The sequence below is a fragment of the Notamacropus eugenii genome, chromosome 1 (assembly GCF_028372415.1).
Source record: "Notamacropus eugenii isolate mMacEug1 chromosome 1, mMacEug1.pri_v2, whole genome shotgun sequence".
NCBI lineage: Eukaryota > Metazoa > Chordata > Mammalia > Diprotodontia > Macropodidae > Notamacropus > Notamacropus eugenii.
The window spans coordinates 515,951,704-515,970,739 of NC_092872.1; the positions used below are offsets into that span (position 1 = coordinate 515,951,704).

The window sequence follows — 19,036 nt, forward strand, 5'->3', positions numbered from 1 at the left end:
TAATATCTCTCTGCCCTTATAACCCATAGACAGTGCACAAAGGCACTGTGACACTACCAAACCTTTCTGTGATGTTTGTGATTAAGACCTCAGGCAGCTCTTAGCATTACCTGGAACACAGGATTTTCTTAAAGACATAAACAACACAGGGAAATAGAAACAAAGAAGGAAAACTCTCCAGGAATAACAGATCCCTGAAACTTAATTGTTCCCCAACAAAGAGGTCTAACCTATCAGTCACTTATCCTTGCATGAAAATAAGTAGTATAACAAACAGTAAAAGAATGAGTCAGTCGATTCTGGCCTAAAAACACTTCTCTCTGCCTTCATCTATTGGCTTTAGGCAACACCAGCCTTAAAGAAGGATTGTCACTCCCTCTTACAAACATAGTTTTCAGCTTCTACCTTCATACCCGTTCCCCCCAGAGCTTCCTTAATGTGCTAATAAATAATTGTTGTATGAAGGAATTAATTATTAAAATAACTAAAATGATGGTTTAAGGCTAATGTCTGTGCATCTAAGAAAATTAAGTTGTGTATGGCTTTGGGTTTTGATGGAAAATACAAAGGCCAGTGGTGTGAACTATCCTATGCAGAGGGACACAGTAACAACCATCTTGAATATCAAGGACAGCTCATTTGAGATGAGTCAGGTTTAATATTATGACAGGAATAACTTTCTAAGAAGCAAACATACAGAGAAAATAGCCAACACCTATTCTTAAAACCAATCAAGGCCAGGTATTTGATGCTCTTTATTGAGTTTACAAATAAAAAGGAGAATAAATCAAGCTCAACTATCCACAGTAAACAAACCAAGGCTGTGACTTTTATTCCTTATTGATCACCATTAAGTAGAAAAGGAAAACATGCATATGGATGATATCCAGATAGTGTGTACTTTAACTTTCAAAAGTCTATGTGGCTAATCTCAGACAGATGGGCACAGATAGGGTTTTTGGAGCTGCATTTCACACAAAATCTTTTATAAAGAAGCAAGAGAAACGTTTAAAATTTTTTCTTAAAAAGCTAAGCTATTAAATGCATGGAATTTCATTCTCAACCATCAAGAACCAGGAGATTGAAACTGCATCTCTGAAAAAGCTGCAAGTGAATGAACATCCACTATGGTGTTGGATACTTTGTTCCAGGAATATCCATGGGAAAGTAGTCTTCAGTTCTGTAGAGTGTGGGCAGTTCATACATCTGTGGAACTGGTGGGGGCTTTTTCTGAAATCAAAAGAACAACTTTTGAAAAGTGGTTAAGTGAGAAGAGGGACTTAGCTAAACACTATAGCACTGGACACTACAGACTCTATTATTTTAGAGTCATATAGTTGCTCAGTACATGGCTTATAACTCATTGAGGCCTTTGAAAACCTTTCTTATTCTGCCTGTATTTTATACCACCAGTTGATACAGGGACAGTTTCTCAGTTCTCAATTGCCCCAGTCTTAACCCCTCTACCGCTGTCCAAACAGCTAACTCTGAGCTACTGTTGGGTCTTACCATGGCCACTATATCATATTCTAGCCTCAGAGTGCTCTCCTATGCTGCTAATGTAAATTACTTTGTTCTGTATTGTAGGGGAAGAATGTGATCCAAAATTGCCATCATTGTTTATTTCCAGGACTCCAGCCTCTCCCAGAAGACCTCTGCTGGGCAGCAGCTGCTTATTCACTTGACTTTGGGTAGAGGAAAACCAGTATGATGGCATCTGTAACTCACTGTGGTCAAGGATGTCATCCAGGAGGGAGATCTCTAATAAAGTATTCACAACTTTGTACTAGACCTTGTCCTATTTAAGAGCCTTATTAAGAACTGAGATGAAAACATCTCAAAAGGTCAAAGAATTTCAGATCTAAAAGGGACCTCAGAGGTCATCTATTACTATCCCCTTACCTGAAGAATTATCTCTGCAACATCACTAACAAGTTGTTGTCCTTCACTTAGTCATTCACTCTACTTCATGATATGGCTCACTCTACTGACCTTTAACTGTCAAGAAATTTTCTTTACTATCAAGCTGAAATCTGCCCCTGTAGTCCATTACTCAGTTCTGCCTTCTTGGAACAGCTTACCTACTTCTACCTTGGATAAGTCTCTTTTCTGGGCCTCAGTTTCTTCTTCTGTAAAATAAGGAAGTTGGAACAGTATAAAAACAACTCTGAAATGCTTAAAAATTCTAATCAGTGTAATTGTTGTTTCTGTTATTGATGAGTCTTTTCAGTCATGTCTGACTATTCATGGGGTTTTCTTGTTAAGGATACTAGAGTGGTTTGCCCTTTCCTTCTCCAGCTCATTTTTACAGATGAGGAACAGAGGCAAACAGGATTAAGTGACTTACCCAGGGTCATATAGCTAGTAAGTATCTGAAACCAGATTTGAACTCATGAAGATAAGTTGTCCTGATTCAAAGCCCAGTGCTCTATCCACCATACCACCTAACCAATCTCAATTCCAGAGGTCCAGTGATGAAGCTTATTACTCACCTCCTGACAGAGAGGTGATGGAATCAAGATGCAGAATTAACATGCATTTTGGCACATGACCAGGGTGGGAATTTTTTTCCTCTTTGCCATGCATATTTGTTGCAAAGGCTTTGTTTTTCTTTTTTCTTGTTTAAAGTGGTGGGGGAGGGGAGAGGTGGAAGCAGGGAAGGAAGGGAGAAAAAAATAAATGCTTATAATTTTAAAAAAATTTAAGTGAGGGAATTGGACTGTGGGATCTCTACAGTTCCTTCCCACTTTAAAGTCTATGAGTTTCTACTTCACTTGAACTTCAGTTTCCTCATCTATAAATTATGGTAACATGTTTCCTTCATAGGGAAGGACATTTGTAAGGATCAAATGAAATAATGTGGATCCCTGACCCATGGGTTTGATGATCCCATGAAGAATAGCCTTATGAGTTTTTGTTTCTGTAGGGAGATGTAACTTCTGATTGTCTGGGGGACCTCTGAGTCCATGATATGCTTATGTATAGGAAGAAATTACTCCTGAACGTAGAAGACAGAAGTAGGGGTACAGAGAAGCCCTCCAGAGCCATAAGTATATGGGGAAGAGTTATTACCTTCATCATATCACTTGACTCTCAGTACCTGTACCCCAGAGATTGCTAAGAGTGGGTGAGATCATCTTCTCCTCAGCTGAGCTGAGATTTTTATCACACTCTCAGATTTTAGAGCACCTCACTCTTGTGTCTTCTGTCACCTACATGAATTTGAATGACTTCCCTATTACTGTTTTACTGCTTTCTTTGATCAATATTTGTGCTTGCTATCTGTGATTGTCTTTTAATCTAATAAACATTTGGTGGGAAGGGAGCCAAAAGGACAGAGATTAAAGTAACTGTTACCCTCCAGGTCTGGGAAAAGACTATTTCCTTCCCCCAAAGTAATAACAAGGGAAAGTAGCTTTTATCCTCAACTTTACAAAAAAAGGGGGGGGGGAATATCAAATCACTAGATAGGTAATTGATGGGTATAAGCTCAGCCCCATACCCTTCTTGAAGATTAAAGAACATGGGAGTGATTGGCTTGTCACAGCCATCTTCCTATTCTCCACAAAGGTGAAACTCCAGTATCTCTGAGACATGAGATGACTTGTTCCAGCTCTATCTAAAAATCAGTGTTACAAGCATAGTAGCTCTGGTCCTTATGTTCCACTGCATTCTTTGTTACTAACATATAAAACAACTACTACAATCATAAGATGCTATAGAATTGGAAATCTGAACAGTACCTCATTGAACTGAAAGTTTCAAAAACTATAAGGTTACTGATTAACACTGAAAGACTTGCAGCCACCCTACTTAAGACTTGAGTAAGGCTAGCTACGAATCACCTATTGTGCACACACAGGGACTGTCACCCAGCCTGACAGTCCAACCTCATCAGGAAGCAGAATTCTGACCTGACCTCATTGCCACAGCCAAATGCCAGCATCCCCTTCTCTCAAGAACAATTGCACCAGGGCCTCCTAAGATGCACTTCAGACTTAGTCAGTTTAAGACTGCCCTTGCGGGAATCTGCAACACCTGTAAGGCCTAAAAGCACTAGATGCTAGAGCAAAGCCATGGGAAAATGTCCAAGGGCTCAGAACCTCACTGGTCATTCTCTCACCTCAAGAAAGGCTCTTAGAAAAGATAGGTCTTTCCCCCATCAAACTCTTTACAAACTGGATTAGCGTGTCCTGAGGCAGAAGACCTGGGTGCCAGTCCCAGCTCTGTCTCTAACTCACTCTGCAACTAAGCCCCATTTTCCCTTTTCTGATGGCATCTTCTTGAGGACCTAAACCACATAGATCACCACCTCTACCATGCTTACCTGCTATATTACAACAATAGCTTAGGTTCCTTTAACTCATTTATTGGCAAACTTAAAGTTTGCCAAGCACTTTGAACACATTATCTGATTGGATATACCAGAAACCTCCCCCTAGCCAGCATCAAGTGGAATCTTTTAGGGACTCATTTTCCACTTTCTTTTCACAAGCTGCCTAATACATTTGTCTTATCTTCCTATTATACTGTAAACTTCACAAGGGAAGGAATAATGTCATAACTGAAACCTTGTAACTTCCCTGGAACTTAGTACAGTGACCTTCATCTAGTAGGTACCTGATTCATTCAGTAAAATAAAGATAAAAGAATAAGGTAACAAAAGAATATAAATGAGAGAATATAAGTAACCTTAGGCAAGCTACTTTCTGGCCTTAAGTTTGTTTTCTCCTGTGCAGAATGTTGAGGTTCATGAAGCAATAGGCACTACTGTCGGGTACCAGGGGAAACAAAAATAGGCCTTTCTCTCAAGAAGTTTATAGTTTATCAGATGGACAAGATCAACTGGTCTCTAAGGACTCTTCCAGGTCTGATGATCAATGGCCTTCTGGAAAGCCAGGGGAAGTTATTGCCTAAGCTGAGGTTGAACCATAAGATGATGGAATGAGTAGAAAGTGCTAACAACAACAGAAAATGGTAAGCCCTTTGGGATGAGGAACAGACAAATCCATTTCAAATCTAGGCTTCGAGGTCTGAACTACATTTAAGGTGGATCCAACTCCCACAGTATTTCCACCATCACCTAGCACAAGTGTCATTCTTCCTTGTTTTTTAGATGATAAAATGAGGTTAAATAAGCTATGTTCAGTCACTCAGTAAGCCCATAGCAGCACTGTGCTCTGAACCAATTTTCTGACTTAAAAGCCAATGTTCTCTCCACTCTACCAAGATTGTCTCTTCAGTGTGGTTGCTCACTAATGTTTCATAATTGATGGAGGCCCCTAAGAAACCTCACTCATTCCCCCGTGTTTTTTTCTACCTGTGTTCCTTCCTACCACTTGATAAAGGGGGAGGTCTGAACTGTCCCAGAGTCCCAGTAACTTCACCATCCAAACAGAGCCTGCACTGAGTCAATCACAGTGAAAAGGTGGAAACTCAAATTGAGAATGTTACAAGCCAAAGGCAGAATTAGACAATGCTGGCCCTAGAGTCAAAGGACCTGGGTTCAAATCCCACCTATGAGGCTTTACCCTCCCATGATCTTTGGCAAATCACTTAACCAGACCTGGTTTTAGTTTCCTCATCTGTGAAATAAAAGGATTGGACTAGATGGCCTCTGAGGTTCCTTAGGGCTCTGGATCCACTGCTCTGTGGGAGGATCAGACTCTCACAGTAGCCTGCTCTCACTTTCTAGCACATAAGACCTTTTCCTAACAAAAAAAAAGGGGGTGGGGGGGGTGGGGGGGGGCACAGCTAGAAACAGCAAAGCCCATCTATACTATACAAACCTGGAACACAGGATAGTATAAGAGGTAGAACTGTCCAGCAGACAGGTCCTTTCACAGAGAGTAACAAGTTAATGGGGAACTGAGAACATAGGAAATTATATTCTTGAGTCATGTTACTATGGTTCGTGTAGTCTAGGATTCCATTTCTTATTGGTTTCTAAGGAAAGAATCATCAGGGAAAAGGGATCTGTCCTCCAGTGATTTTTTTCCCCAATGTTATATTAATGTTCGTTTTTTTTTTTTACATCACTGTCACTCTCCAATAACCTCCCCCAACACCCATATATCACCTTGTAAAAAAAATAAGTACAGTTAACAAATCAACACTTGACTTTGCCTGCAAATGGGCACCTCATTTTGCATTTATAGTCCAACTCTTCTCTATCAAGTGATAAGAGGCAAGCTTGACTGTATATCCTCTGAGGTCAACTGGTCACTGATTAGTCTTTTCACATTGTTCTATATTATAGTGTTCACTTTATAAACTGTCCTAGTCCTGCTTACTTCACTTTGCTTCAGTTCATACATGCCTACCCAAGTTTCTCTGAATTCTTTACATCCACAATTTCCTAAGGTACAAAAATATTTCATTATATTCATATAACAAAATTTGTTCAACCATTCCCCAAAGGACCTTCTCTTTGCTTAGAGTTCCCTGTTGCTATAAAAAGTGCTGCTATAAATATTTGTGAATACATGGGACCCATCCACCTGCCTCTGACCTCCATGGGATATAGTTCTATACCCATATCACTCGGTTAAAGAATATGTACAGTATATTGTCCTTTTTTCTGGTAAAATTCCACATTATTTCCAGATCCACTGGATCAAACGACAGCTCCACCAACACTGGAGTGTTCCTATCTATGTTCCTATTTTCCCACAGCTTCTCCAGTATTTACAGTTTTCAACTGTAGGCACCTTTACCAATCTAATAGGGGTAAGGTGAAAATGGAAAACTTTTAATTTACATTTTTCTTATTTGTAGTGATTTGGAGCATTCTTTCATATGATTATTGATAGTTTGAATTTCTTCTTCTGAAAACTGTCTGTTCATATCCCTGGACCACTTATCTACAGGAAAATCATGAGTTTCTTTAAACTCTTCTTGATCTCTTTCTATCACCCAAGCCTGTACCACCATAAGTGTATTCCCTATTGTGTTAAGTAGTATCAAGGGTTGTACTTTAGTACTTTAATGGGTCTGAGACCTCACTGATGTGGTACATCCCCTCCAACAGTATAAACCACAATTCAACCATGTTTCTTCAACCTGTATAATTCTTGTCCATTTCTTTCCAAGAAATTCTCCTTAGGGGATGTTGAAGGCTTTCTTCTAAGTCTTAGAATCTCTCGTGGATCCCCTTGCAACACTATTACCTTGAGCTCTCATTATATGACCAGCTAACCTCTTTTTCCAATCATACAGATGCAAGGTGGTATCTTTTCTGCCACATGTTGAACAGAACTCATCATCATTAATATGCTGCAGCCAACTTTTGCTCACCACACATCTCTCCATTGCCCAACCATCCTTTCCCATTGCCATTGACCACCTTCTGGACACCTGCAATTCTAATTTTTCAGAGACTGTGGTATTCTATGATTTGTGCCCAAATAACATCATCAGAAGAATAATGAAGGTTAAAAATGAGTTTTAATTTCAGATAGGATTATTGAAAATGTCACACAATTTCCCAAATGCAATTAAGTCAGTCAGTAAACATTTAAGTATCTACTGCGGGCCAGGCATTGTGCTCAACCCCTCTTTTTGATGATCTATAGCTAAATGTGATGTCTAAAACTAAACACAGCGCTCTAGAGGTGATCTGATTGGGGCACAGCACTGGAGGACTATGCCCCTCTTAATGCATCCTAAAATCACATTAGCATTCTAGGCTGTCTAGCAACCACAAAGAATCATACAAACTTATAACTAGAAACAAACAGGAATGGAAACAGTAGTGTGCTAATAAATGTTTAACAACTGGCTCTCAAGAGATATATATATATGGATATACATATATATGGATATATGTAAGTTTAATCTGCTTTATTAATATGTTCTTCTTCATTTTCTTAAGTCTAGATAGGCAACAGAACAATAAACCAAGCCCTGATTTGTAACAGTTGCTGATTTCCAGTGTAAATGCTCACAATCAAAATTTAACAACCTGCTCTCTGGAGTGAGTTTGAGTTTGTGCCTTCAGCACACCCCTAACAGCATCGTGACCCTAGGTGTTCCTTCAACTCTACGATACTCTATTACTCTGCCAAGGAGTAAACATGCCATGGAGACAACATAGTTCAAGGGAGTTCACACCAATTTTCTAATCAATCTATTAATTAATCGTCAGCAAGCATTTATGAAGTGCCTACTATGTGCCAGGCTCTGGGCTAGATGTTGCGGACTCAAGACAAAAATGAAACAGTTCCTGTCCAAGGAGGCTGCCCTCTTTTTGGAGCCAAGGTAGCTGGTCTAGGATCACCAGTCACTAGAGTTCTTACCCTGTCTTCAGAGGTGTCACTTTTCCTACCTGCAGCCTGCAAGGACTGAAAACAGCTGAGACTTGGCTACCACGCCTGCATATTTGTCCCAACCTCCCCCTTCCCTAACCTATTATGTCAGGGTAGGGTGTGGCTATTCTGCCTCCCACAGCATGGCCTCAACCACTGAACTCTGTGGGAACATGGCTGCCTCCTCTGGGCAGCAATCCCACATGTTACAGTGGGAAATGAGGCACATGGGGGCCTCTTTGTTCTGTAGTTACTCTCAGAAGCACTTTCCTCCTACTGCATTTTTCTAATGCTATACCTGGTATGACCAGGAGCAAATCATGAAGTCTCTGTCTATCTAATCCAGTGTCCTCATTTGATTTTATTATTTTTTTCAATCAATAAGTCCATTTTTTTTTTTACTTTCAAGAATAAACTACCTCAAACTTTCTACTTTGTTAGTAAAAATTAACAAATTATTAACAAAATTGTTAACAAAAATTAACAAACCTCTTTCAAATAAGAGGTTTCAACACCCTCATTTTACATTTACAGATGAGGAAACTGAGATCCAGAGAGATGAAATAAATTGCCTGAGGTCACATGAACAGAGGATAACCTAGCCAGGATTCAAACCTGACCTTAAATCAGGCAGTCTTTTTGCACCCTTCATCTTGGAATGATGAGAAAAAACACTCAACTTGAGATTAGGAGACCTAGGGAGATTTAAATCCTAACTTTGCCAATTACTATGTACCTATGACAAGTCAATTAACTTCTCTGAACCTCTGTTCTCTTCCTTCTAGAACAGCAATAATAACACAAGAGCAGTAGGTTTGGAAAGTGAAGGTAGAGGCTCAAATTCTGGCTGTCACTTACCACCTGTGTGATTGTGGGCACATGTAACCTCTATGGACCATAGTTTCTTCATTTGTAAAATGAAGTGGTTAGACAAGATGATCTCCAACATTCTTTCCAACTATAGATACTTTAATTATGTCTTTGAACTACTTACTTCACAGGAATGTTGTAAGGAATGTGCTTTATAAATGTGAATTTTTTATAGCTATCTATATTATTCATATTTCACCTTCACAGATTCCACAGTTGTCCCCTGCCCAATATCCTGTTTGGAGTGATAATAATTACAAACACACCTGATCTCCTGGACCTACAAAATGAGTGGGCCAACCAAGTGCGTTGGGGGCTTTGCTTCTTTGCCATACCTCTCTTGCCTGCATAGTCACTACTGCAACTCCTGGGACTAACTCTTAAGGCCTGCCCAGGCAGTAGCTATGCCCAGGGGCCAGGAACCTTGGAGGCCATCCCCAAGAGGAGCAACACTCCTTCCTCTGTGCAAAAATTCTGCATGTTGAGTCCTGCCTAGAGAGTCAAAATGGCTGGTGGCAGCTTTGCAGGATGCAATGGAGATTTTCCCTCCTCTTCTCTCCCCCCACCAAAGTCTTCCTGATCAGACTTATTCTATACAAAGAGAATTTCATGGACTACACCTTAAAAAGTAGTGACTAAAAGAACAGCTAATGGGGAGGATTTAAAAGTACCCCTGTCAGAGTCTGGTGGAAACACCACTAGGACAGTCATCTATTGGCAAGGACTAGTCCCCCAGTGGCTAACTGATTTATGGTCAGGATGTCTCCATATGTGTTCGTCCTTCGTTGCTGAAGAAGACCATGCCATCAGAGAATGTTTACATGACTTGCACCTGACTTCGTTTTGAGTGAGGGAGGGCTGTACAAGTCACCAGCCTCACTTCTCCTCCAGAGCCCTCTGGATCCAGTGACCAAATATTCATTAGGATGACTGGAGATGACCCAGGATGAGGTAATTGGGGTTAAGTGACTTGCCCAAGCTAGTGAGTGTCAAGTGTCTGAGGTGAGATTTGAACTCAGGTCCTCCTGACTTCTGCACTGGTGCTGTATCCACTGCACCACCTAGCTGCCCCTTCTCCTTCATATAATTCAACATCAAGAACAATTCTAAAAAAGAGTGACTCACAAATTACTGTACTTGTAGTTCTTGTTATTTTTAAATAGGCAACACAAAAGAGGGAGGAGTATCACATAACTGAAAAAGACTGACTTTGGAATCAAAAGATCTAGGTTCAAATTCTAATCATTATTGTGTGATCTTGGGCAAATCATTTTCCCTCTCTGGGCCCTAGTTTTCTCCTTATAAAATTATTTAGGTTTTTTTTTGGGGGGGGGGGATAATTTAAGGTAACTTTTCATTCAAAATCCTGATTCTGTAAGATATCAAATGTTATTTCCCAGAAACCATCTGGAGGAATCCAAACTTGCCCTGTCCTTCACAGTAGTAGAAGAGTTGAGAATATAAATTAAAAGGCAGCTTAATGGATTATTATTATTATAGTAACATATTTTCATAGCACTTCAAAGTTTGCAAAGTAGTTTCCTACCAACAAATCTGTGAGATAGCTGGTGTGAGTATTTTCATCTACATTTTACATTTATCCAAGACTTAAGGCAGTAGGCGTGACTATCCCAGAGTTACCCATTAGGGCAGCAGAAAGGGTGCAGGCTCCCAGATCTGATACTTATTATCTATAAGATCCTGAGCAAACCACCTCTCTCAGACTGGTTTTCTTATATGTAAAATGGGGATAGGGTGGGGAAAATATCATCAACTATAGTACCTACCTCACAGCGTTGTTGTGAGGATTAAATGAGATAATGTCTATAAAGCACATTGTAAAGAGAAAAGAAAAAACAAGTCCTATTGTAACTGATAAAGCAGGACATAAATGTCCATAATTATTAGCATTTTAGCAATATTAATAATGATAATAAATGCCATGGAATTTGAGTCAAAAGAACATGCCCCAAACCTCAGATAGGTACTAATTACATAGGTCAGAGACTCAGATCTGAGCTCTTTAGGGGTTCTTTAGTCTGGCAGTCAGTTAATAAGCATTTTTAAGCACCTATGTGCCAGGTATTGTGCTAAATATTGAGGATACAAAAAGAGGTAAAAAGCCTTCTCTGCCCTCAAGGAGTTCACCAGTCTAATGGAGAAATCAGCAAACAAATAAATATGTACAAACAAGCTAAATGCAGGATAAATAGGAAATAAAGAGAAGGCACTAGAAAGAGGGGCTGGGAAAGGCTTCCTGTAGAAAATGGACCTTTATTTGGCCTTGAAGGAGCTTGGGGATCAGGGAGATAGAGTACTCTAGGCATGGGGAACAGTCAGAGAAAATGCTCAGAGCTGAGAAAGAGTGTCTTGTTTGTGGAACAGCAAGGAGACACTGGTCATTGAATTAAAGAGTACATGGTAGGGAATAAGACATAAGAAGACTGGAAAGGTGGGGTGAGGCATTAGGCTACAAGAGAGCTTTGAACACCAGAGGATATAATCCTGAAGGTGACAGGAAATCACTGATAGGGAGTTTATTGGGTGACATGGTCAGGCCTGTACTTCAGGAAAATCATTTTGGTGTATGAATAGAGAATGGATTGCAGTGGGGACAGAACTGAGGCAAGCAGACCCATCAGCAGGCTATTGCAATAATCTAAAGCAAGAGGTGCTGAGGACATGTGCCAGGGTGGTGACAGTATCAAAGAGAAGGAGGTGTATTCAAGATATGTTGCAAAGGTGAAATTGATAGGCCTTAACTATACATTGGATATGGGAAGTGAGAGATAATGAGGAGCTGAGTATGACACCAAGATTTCAAGGATGGTAGTGCCCTTAACAGTAACAGGGAAGTTTGAAGGGGATTGAGAGGGAGGAGATTAGAGGGAAAAAATCATGAATTCTGTTTTGGATATGTTGCATTGAAGATGTCTACTAGATATCCAGTTTGAGATGTCTAATAGGTAGTTAGAGATGTGAGCTGGTGGCAGCTTTGCAGAATGCAGCATGAAGATGATAATTAATCCATGCGAGCTAAAGATCATCAGGTGAAGCAGTAGCAGAAGAGAAGAGAGCTCAGGACAGAGTCTTGTGGGATATCAATGATTTCAGGGCATGACCTGGGTAAGGATACTGAAAAGGAGAATAAGAAGTGATCTGATGGGTAGGAGGAGAGCCAGGAGAGAGTGGTCTTATTTTACAGATAAGGAAACTGAGGCTCAGAAAGATTAGGCGACTTGCTCAGCCAAGGTCACAAAGCTAATATTATAGACAGGATCTGAACCGAGGTCTTCTTGGCTCCAAGTCCAGGATTCTATCTCTCACTCTCTCTCCCTAATGATCCTATACACCTACTTCCATGCTAGTGACTAAGACCATCCTTTTCCAGGATGTGGAACTCTTGACTGCATAGAGTTCTTGATTCTAGTCTCTTATGTTCCTGCCTTCACTTCCTATTTGCTCTATCTACTCCAAAATTCTGATCTTTTTCTTTCTAGTACTAACTTGGTGACCAAACTACACTGATTTAGACTAGATATAAAAGCTTGGTTTGGTGTTCTTAGAATTTTATTATACTCTCAATTCCAATTACCATGGCCCTAGTAGCTTAGCAGAAAAGCCAAACCCCAATCCCTATCCTAATTAAAAATATAATGGGCCCAAAGATTGCACCACCTTAGGTATCTAGGAAAGATGGGATTCCCAATCTAAACAAAGGGGATAATGATAAAGTTTATACTTGTCATAATGGAAAAAGCACTGGTTCTTGAACCAGACCCGAATAAATTCAGTTATGGGCTCCTTATCTGACTATTTGCCACCACATATAAATCATCTCCCTTCTCTGGCCCTCAGTTTCTTCAAACGTAAAATAAGATGGTTGGGGTAAATGATCTCTAGGGTCTCTTCCATTCTAAATTCTTACATCCTATGCCTAATATTTTCATAGCCAACAGCTAATGTCCAGCAATGTCTAATCTCCAAAAAAGATGAACACATTAATAGATTTTCTTGACACATTTTTCTCAAGCTAATGGTCTGTTTGTTTATTTGGTTGCCCTAATTAAAACCTCAGGATCATTAAGACAGTGTTGAAAATGACAATCAGCCTTGAAGACAAAAAGGTAAACAGGAGCACAACTTACCCCTTTTACGAAGCTCCACAAGAGTCACTAAAGTGTGCCAACAGTGCCTGATGGAGTCAGCAGTCATTAGTTAAATAAGGAAATAAGGACTAGAATTTACTCTAGTAGAAATCCTCAATCTCAGAAGCCCCACTTAGGACATTTTATCCTCAGGCCTCTGACTCACTAACCAGAGGCACTGAACTAAAATTCTCCCATAGGAGAAAGATATGGCCCAGTACCTTGTCTTTAGAGGCTACTGAATGAAAGAAGATCTCAGGTCCTTTGCCAATCATTAATTGTTCCTCCTTCTCAGCCCTGAGCGAACTGTGCTAGGGAAATGGACTTATAGCAATGCATGGATCCTTCAACTCCCTCCCCTAGTAAAAAACAGTCTGAACCCAACCTAACATCCTGGTTCCCCAACCACTCGACTTACTCCAAGCTCTAGTCCTGTCCTGTCACAGTTTCTTCCCAAAGTGTATAATAAGCAAGCTCAGAAATACCATCCTGGCTCTCTAAAAGACCAAAGCCCTTGGCAGAATAGTACCAGGCTAATGGACCTACAGAGGGACCTAAGGGCACAAAGCCTCAGCCTGAAGAGCAGTTGTTGTGTTTACCTGTTAGTGACTTAATTGATTAAATCTCTGTTGGTCACATACACCGCCAGAGGATTAATAAACTCAATGTATATGGCCCGTTTACAAGACAATTCATGCTAATATGCTTTTTTAAAATCACATTTTGTCCATTTGAGCCTCTTCAGTATGAAAAGAGTCTGTTACCAAGGTTGAGAAAATAACATGGGAGAAAGGGAGAGAGTGGGAGGGAAATGAAAGAAACAAAGGGGGAGGGAGTGAGGGAGAGGGAGAGGGAGAGGGGGAGGGACAGGGACAGGGACAGGGAGAGGGACAGGGAGAGAGAGAGAGAGAGAGAGAGAGAGAGAGAGAGAGAGAGAGAGAGAGTTGTTGTTTATTCTTTGTTCTCAAAGAGGACCATGGCATCAGGAAGATGATGCCATGACTTGCAAGTGAATTGGATTTAAGTGAGGGAGAGCTGTGCAAAGTCACCAGCCTCACACTCTCCTCTAGAGCCATCTGGGTCCAGTGCCAAGATATAGCTTAGGACAACTGAAGATGGCCCCAGATGCAGTGTGAGACCTTGGCCTTTTTAAATTAAGGTCTTTCCCAAGTCTCAGTTTGACTGAAGCAACACCTGTTCAATGATTAAGGTTAGGAAAGAAATGAGGCAAAGAATAGTCTCTTTTTACTTAGTAAAAAAAAAAATCAATCTAGGAGAGAAGACCCTTAGGGTTTCTGGCCAAAACAGAAACAACTGCTATTTACACTCACTCTATGCTATTTACACTCACTCTGAACCTTAAGGGCCCAAACAATAACCAAACTTGGGCTGGGACCTATTGTTGGCCAATCAATGAGAGCCAAAGTGATTTGGGTTTAAGGCATGGTTCTTAAGAAAAAAATCTAGCCTGTAAACCCCAAGATATCTCATGAGGTTTCAGCGAATCAAAATTTAAATTCCTTTGGGCAGAGCATCTGCAGGTAAGGCTATGATACTCTATGTGGACAGAGAAAGAGGAAGGAGGAAGTGGAGAAAGGAAGGAGGGAGGGAGACATTGAAAAAAGGAAATGGGAAAGGATCACCAAAGGAGATGACAGGATTTAGGGGTGTGAAGTCCCTTAAGAGATTTCCAAGGCCAGTCCCCTCATTTTACCAATCAGGAAACTAAAGGCACTATGGCGTTAAGTGACTTGCCTAAAGTCATGCAGATAATGTGTAGCAGAGCTGGGATTTAAAACTTCAAATCCAGTGTTCTCTATGCTACCTATTTCAAAAATGGAATCTTAAGAAGAGGAAACTATGAAAGAAAGGAGTAAATAGAAAAGTGGGAACTGGAAGGAGAAGAAAAGGAAAGAGGACAAGGCAAGGGAAATTCTTTTCTCTAAATTGAACAGCCAGTGAGTTCAGCATCAGGACCAGAACCCAGGTGTGCCAACCAGTCGGTTGTTTTTCATTCGACGGTCTTCCACTTTGATACAATGTATCTGTGTATAAAGTCCTACCAACAGTGTGACCAGCTGTTTTCCATCTGTCTGCCCTGGGCCGTCCCCAAGCCTCCTTGAGATTAGCAGTGAGCACCCATGGTCCTGAGCTGCTTGGGCAGGTGCACTAAGGGAAAACTGCTAGAGGAGAATAACACAAAGAATGAACAGAATGAAGAGCACACTGGCCCTGGAGAACCCCTATGCAGTTAGCTTGGGGTGATTCTGGGGACCGGCCCTCTCCTCCATTCCTGCACACAGCAGTGGGGGAAATGAGACCCCAAAGGCCTGCTTCCCTTAAGCACAGGCAGAACTGAAGCCATAAGGCTGGGAAAAGAATGGGAAGCTACAAGGTCCTGGTCTTCCCCACCCCCTACCACAGAGCCTTGGTCAATGGCGCCCTGCCTGCCTTCCGCCTGCTGCTGCTGATCCTGTTGCATGTTGGGAAAGGAAAAGAAAAGAAATAAAGAGAGGGATCTTTCCTAGGTTGTCTTGCTTAGCAAGACATTTGCCTAGACCCTCCAAAAATTCCCTGAAGGGAAAAAGTGAGAACACGTTGGATGGCGACAAGGCAATAAAAGAGTTAAACCCAACCTAGGGGTACAGAAGCAGTGGGGCGAAAGGTAGGGGATTACTCTCTCTCTCTCTCTCTCTCTCTCTTTCTCTCTCTCTCTCTCTCTCTCTCCTTCTCCTCCCTTCTCTCTTTCTCACTCACTCACTCACATACCCCTGTGAAGAGCCCAGCTCAGGTCAAAGCAGTGGTTACCCATGAAACAGCTAATGAAGAATAAAAATAGTCTGTGTATGAGTATGTGAGGGGGAGGGGGGCTGGCGGTGGGGGAGAGAGAAGAAGGCAAGCCCACAGAACTGGCATTGCAGTAGCGTGGGGGGATGGGCTGCATTCAAATCAGGCTGCAGCTCGGGGTGACTCCTGCAGGCTGGATCTGCTGGTGAACTAAGCTACACAATGCGGAGGAACCACCAGCGGCAGGCCGACCCGAGGCTCTGCAACGCCACTGCAGTCAGACTCTACCCGCCAGAGGGGACTAGAATATTCCAAGGGGTGAAGGGGGGGGTGGGGAGGCTGGGCAGGAGAGGAAGCTCCTCTTTGGTTATTGGCTGGTGGAGTCCAACACTAGCTTTCCGGAAGACATGTAAGCCTTCCCACACCCAGGACCAAGCCAGACAATAGAGTGCAGTGGCCAGAGCTCAAGACTTAGAGCCAGGAGATGTGGGTTCAAATCCAAACTCCCCAACATTTTTGCAGGGTCTCATCTCTCTGAGCCTCAGTTTCTTCCTCTATAAAAATGGATAATAATACTTGATCTAATGTCCTCAAAGAATTACTGTGAGGAAAGAACTTTGTTAATAAGAATTTACATTTATGTAGCCTTTAAGGTTGGTAAAACACTATTTTCCACACAGTTGTTACAATGGATATAGCACTGGGCTTGGAGTCAGGAAGACCTGAGTTCAAATTTGGTTTCAGATACTTACTAGCTGTGTAATCCTGGACAAGTCACTTGACGGCTGACTCAGTTTCCTCAGTTGTAAAATGACAATAAGAGTAGCACCTACCCCACAGGGTTTTGAGGATCCAGTGAGATGATATTTGCAGAGTGCTCAGCACAGTAGCTGCTAGTAAGGCACTTTTGTGGCTGTTACCCTCAGCTTTCCTGAGGTGCTGTTTGAATCTGGGTATCTTGATTCTGGCACTCTTTTCACTATACTACACCAAAGTGCCTCTCAGTCTTAAAGAACTATATAAAATGAATGGTTACTAAAACTAGATGAGGTACAGGGAAGAAGTCTTGCTCTAGAAAGCAATTTAGGGAAAGGAGGCAGAAAATCCTAGAAGCAAAAGTGACATTTTCCACTGGACCCTTCATCCAGACTGGTAAACCTGACTCTCTATAGCCATGGTCATCCTTATAGACCTCAAACACTGAGTTGTCCAACCATGTCCTTGCCTTCATGCCCCACCTGGGGCAAGGTACTGCCCATGTGCTGACAAAGTAAATCAATGCTCAGAGACTGGAAATAAGTGAAGAGTCCCTTGCAGTGGGCATGGGATGCTGTGATCTAAAACAGTTTCCAAATGCTGGACCCAGCCAGGGCTTCCTGATTGGCTCCAGATGATGTCATTCAGATGGCCAGCATCCCCAGTACCGAGCCAGGGCCTTTACTTGCTCTCTGAATAATCCATTTCAAAGCAAGCACCTTCAAGTTTCCTGTCTTGTTCCCTAGGTTAATGATTATACTTCTCAGGTAATAGTTAAAGTCAGTCTGACCTTAGGCCCCAAAACACCCATCAAGGTGTGATATTATCACACCAAAACAGCCACCTGGAAGGTATTATTACTTAATGAGACAAGGTTTATTTCATAGCCTGAAGGCAGCAAATTAAAGGGTTTCCCCAAACTTCTAGGGGCATCAAAGAGGTGTCATAGGGGCATCCTAGGGGCCTCTGGTTCCTCCAGAACACCTTGAAGAACAAAATAAAAAGCTCACGGTGGTAGTAACTATTGAAAATTATAATTGTCACCTCTTCATTGTATGTATGACCTAAGGATAAAATCCCTTCTGTTTGTTACAACATCCCCATACTCAAGAGCATGTAATGTCTCCCTGTTGCCTACCATTGCTAGTCCAAACTCTTCTAACTGGCTTCCAAGGTCCCCTACAACCTGGCATCTTAATTGATCTTAAAACACTTCCACATACACCTTGTGCTCCATCATGGCTGGTCACTCTACTGTCTTTCTTACTCCTATCTCTGTGTTTCTAGTTAAGTGTTGTCTCTGCCTAGAACTTCCTCAGTCTTTCCCTCTCACTATCCATGATGGCTCACATTTATTCAGTACATTAAGAGTTACAGAGCACTTACCTCATGTCAACTCTATAAAGTAGTGCTAGCATTAATATTTCCATCTTACAGATGAGAAAAGAGAAGCCCAGAGAGGAGATATAACTTACCCATGATCACATATCCCTGACTGTCAAAGTTGGGATTTGAACCCATCACTCTCCTGACTCCATGTCCAATGTCCTTTCCACTACACAATATGGCCTTTGTAAAGACCCAATAGAATCCTGATGATATTTGCACACCTGTTCCCCCTAGGTAGGATGGTGGTTCTGAAAGCACTAATTCTGAAGAGAAACCTTTGAGTCCACTTGGGGATCTGAGCCAGAGAAGAGTTAGGTCAGGTCATCTGTTTTACCTCCAACCAAAACCATAGGACCTGTGTTTCCTCAATGTCACAAGAACTAAGCTGGCATTCACTGGACAAAGAAAGGGCTACTTCCCACTAAAATAGAACAAAATAATCCATTAATAGTCAACTCAAAGGAAGAGACAAAAAAATCAATTTCTAGGGCCAAGACTCCTTCAGAACCATTTTGAAATGATTTCCTGGGCCATGAGAACAAATGATAGTTAATAATGTAGTTTGGCATCTGTAAGAGTGGATGTTTACCAGCATCCTCAGAGTTAAAATTCTGGGAGGATGCAAGAGTGCTTGCATGGGGGCTACATGTCTAGAAAGGAGAGAGTAGGCTGTGTAAAATATTAATCAGGCACCGTTTTGAGCAGAGCTTGCAACAATCCTGAGCCAATCCCCTCTCTGCAGCCCAACACGCTCAATGACATGACTCACAACTTCTGGAA

General features: G+C 41.5%; 1 protein-coding gene across 1 annotated transcript in view; it reads right to left on the minus strand.

Moving 5' to 3' along the window:
• Positions 1-736: 736 nt before the first annotated feature.
• Positions 737-19,036, minus strand: part of BCAS4 (breast carcinoma amplified sequence 4) — a 61,855-nt gene continuing 43,555 nt past the window's right edge. The window contains 1 exon segment of the mRNA XM_072633557.1: positions 737-1,230. Within this exon segment, the coding sequence (XP_072489658.1) occupies positions 1,126-1,230 (105 nt within the window). The 3' untranslated portion in view covers positions 737-1,125.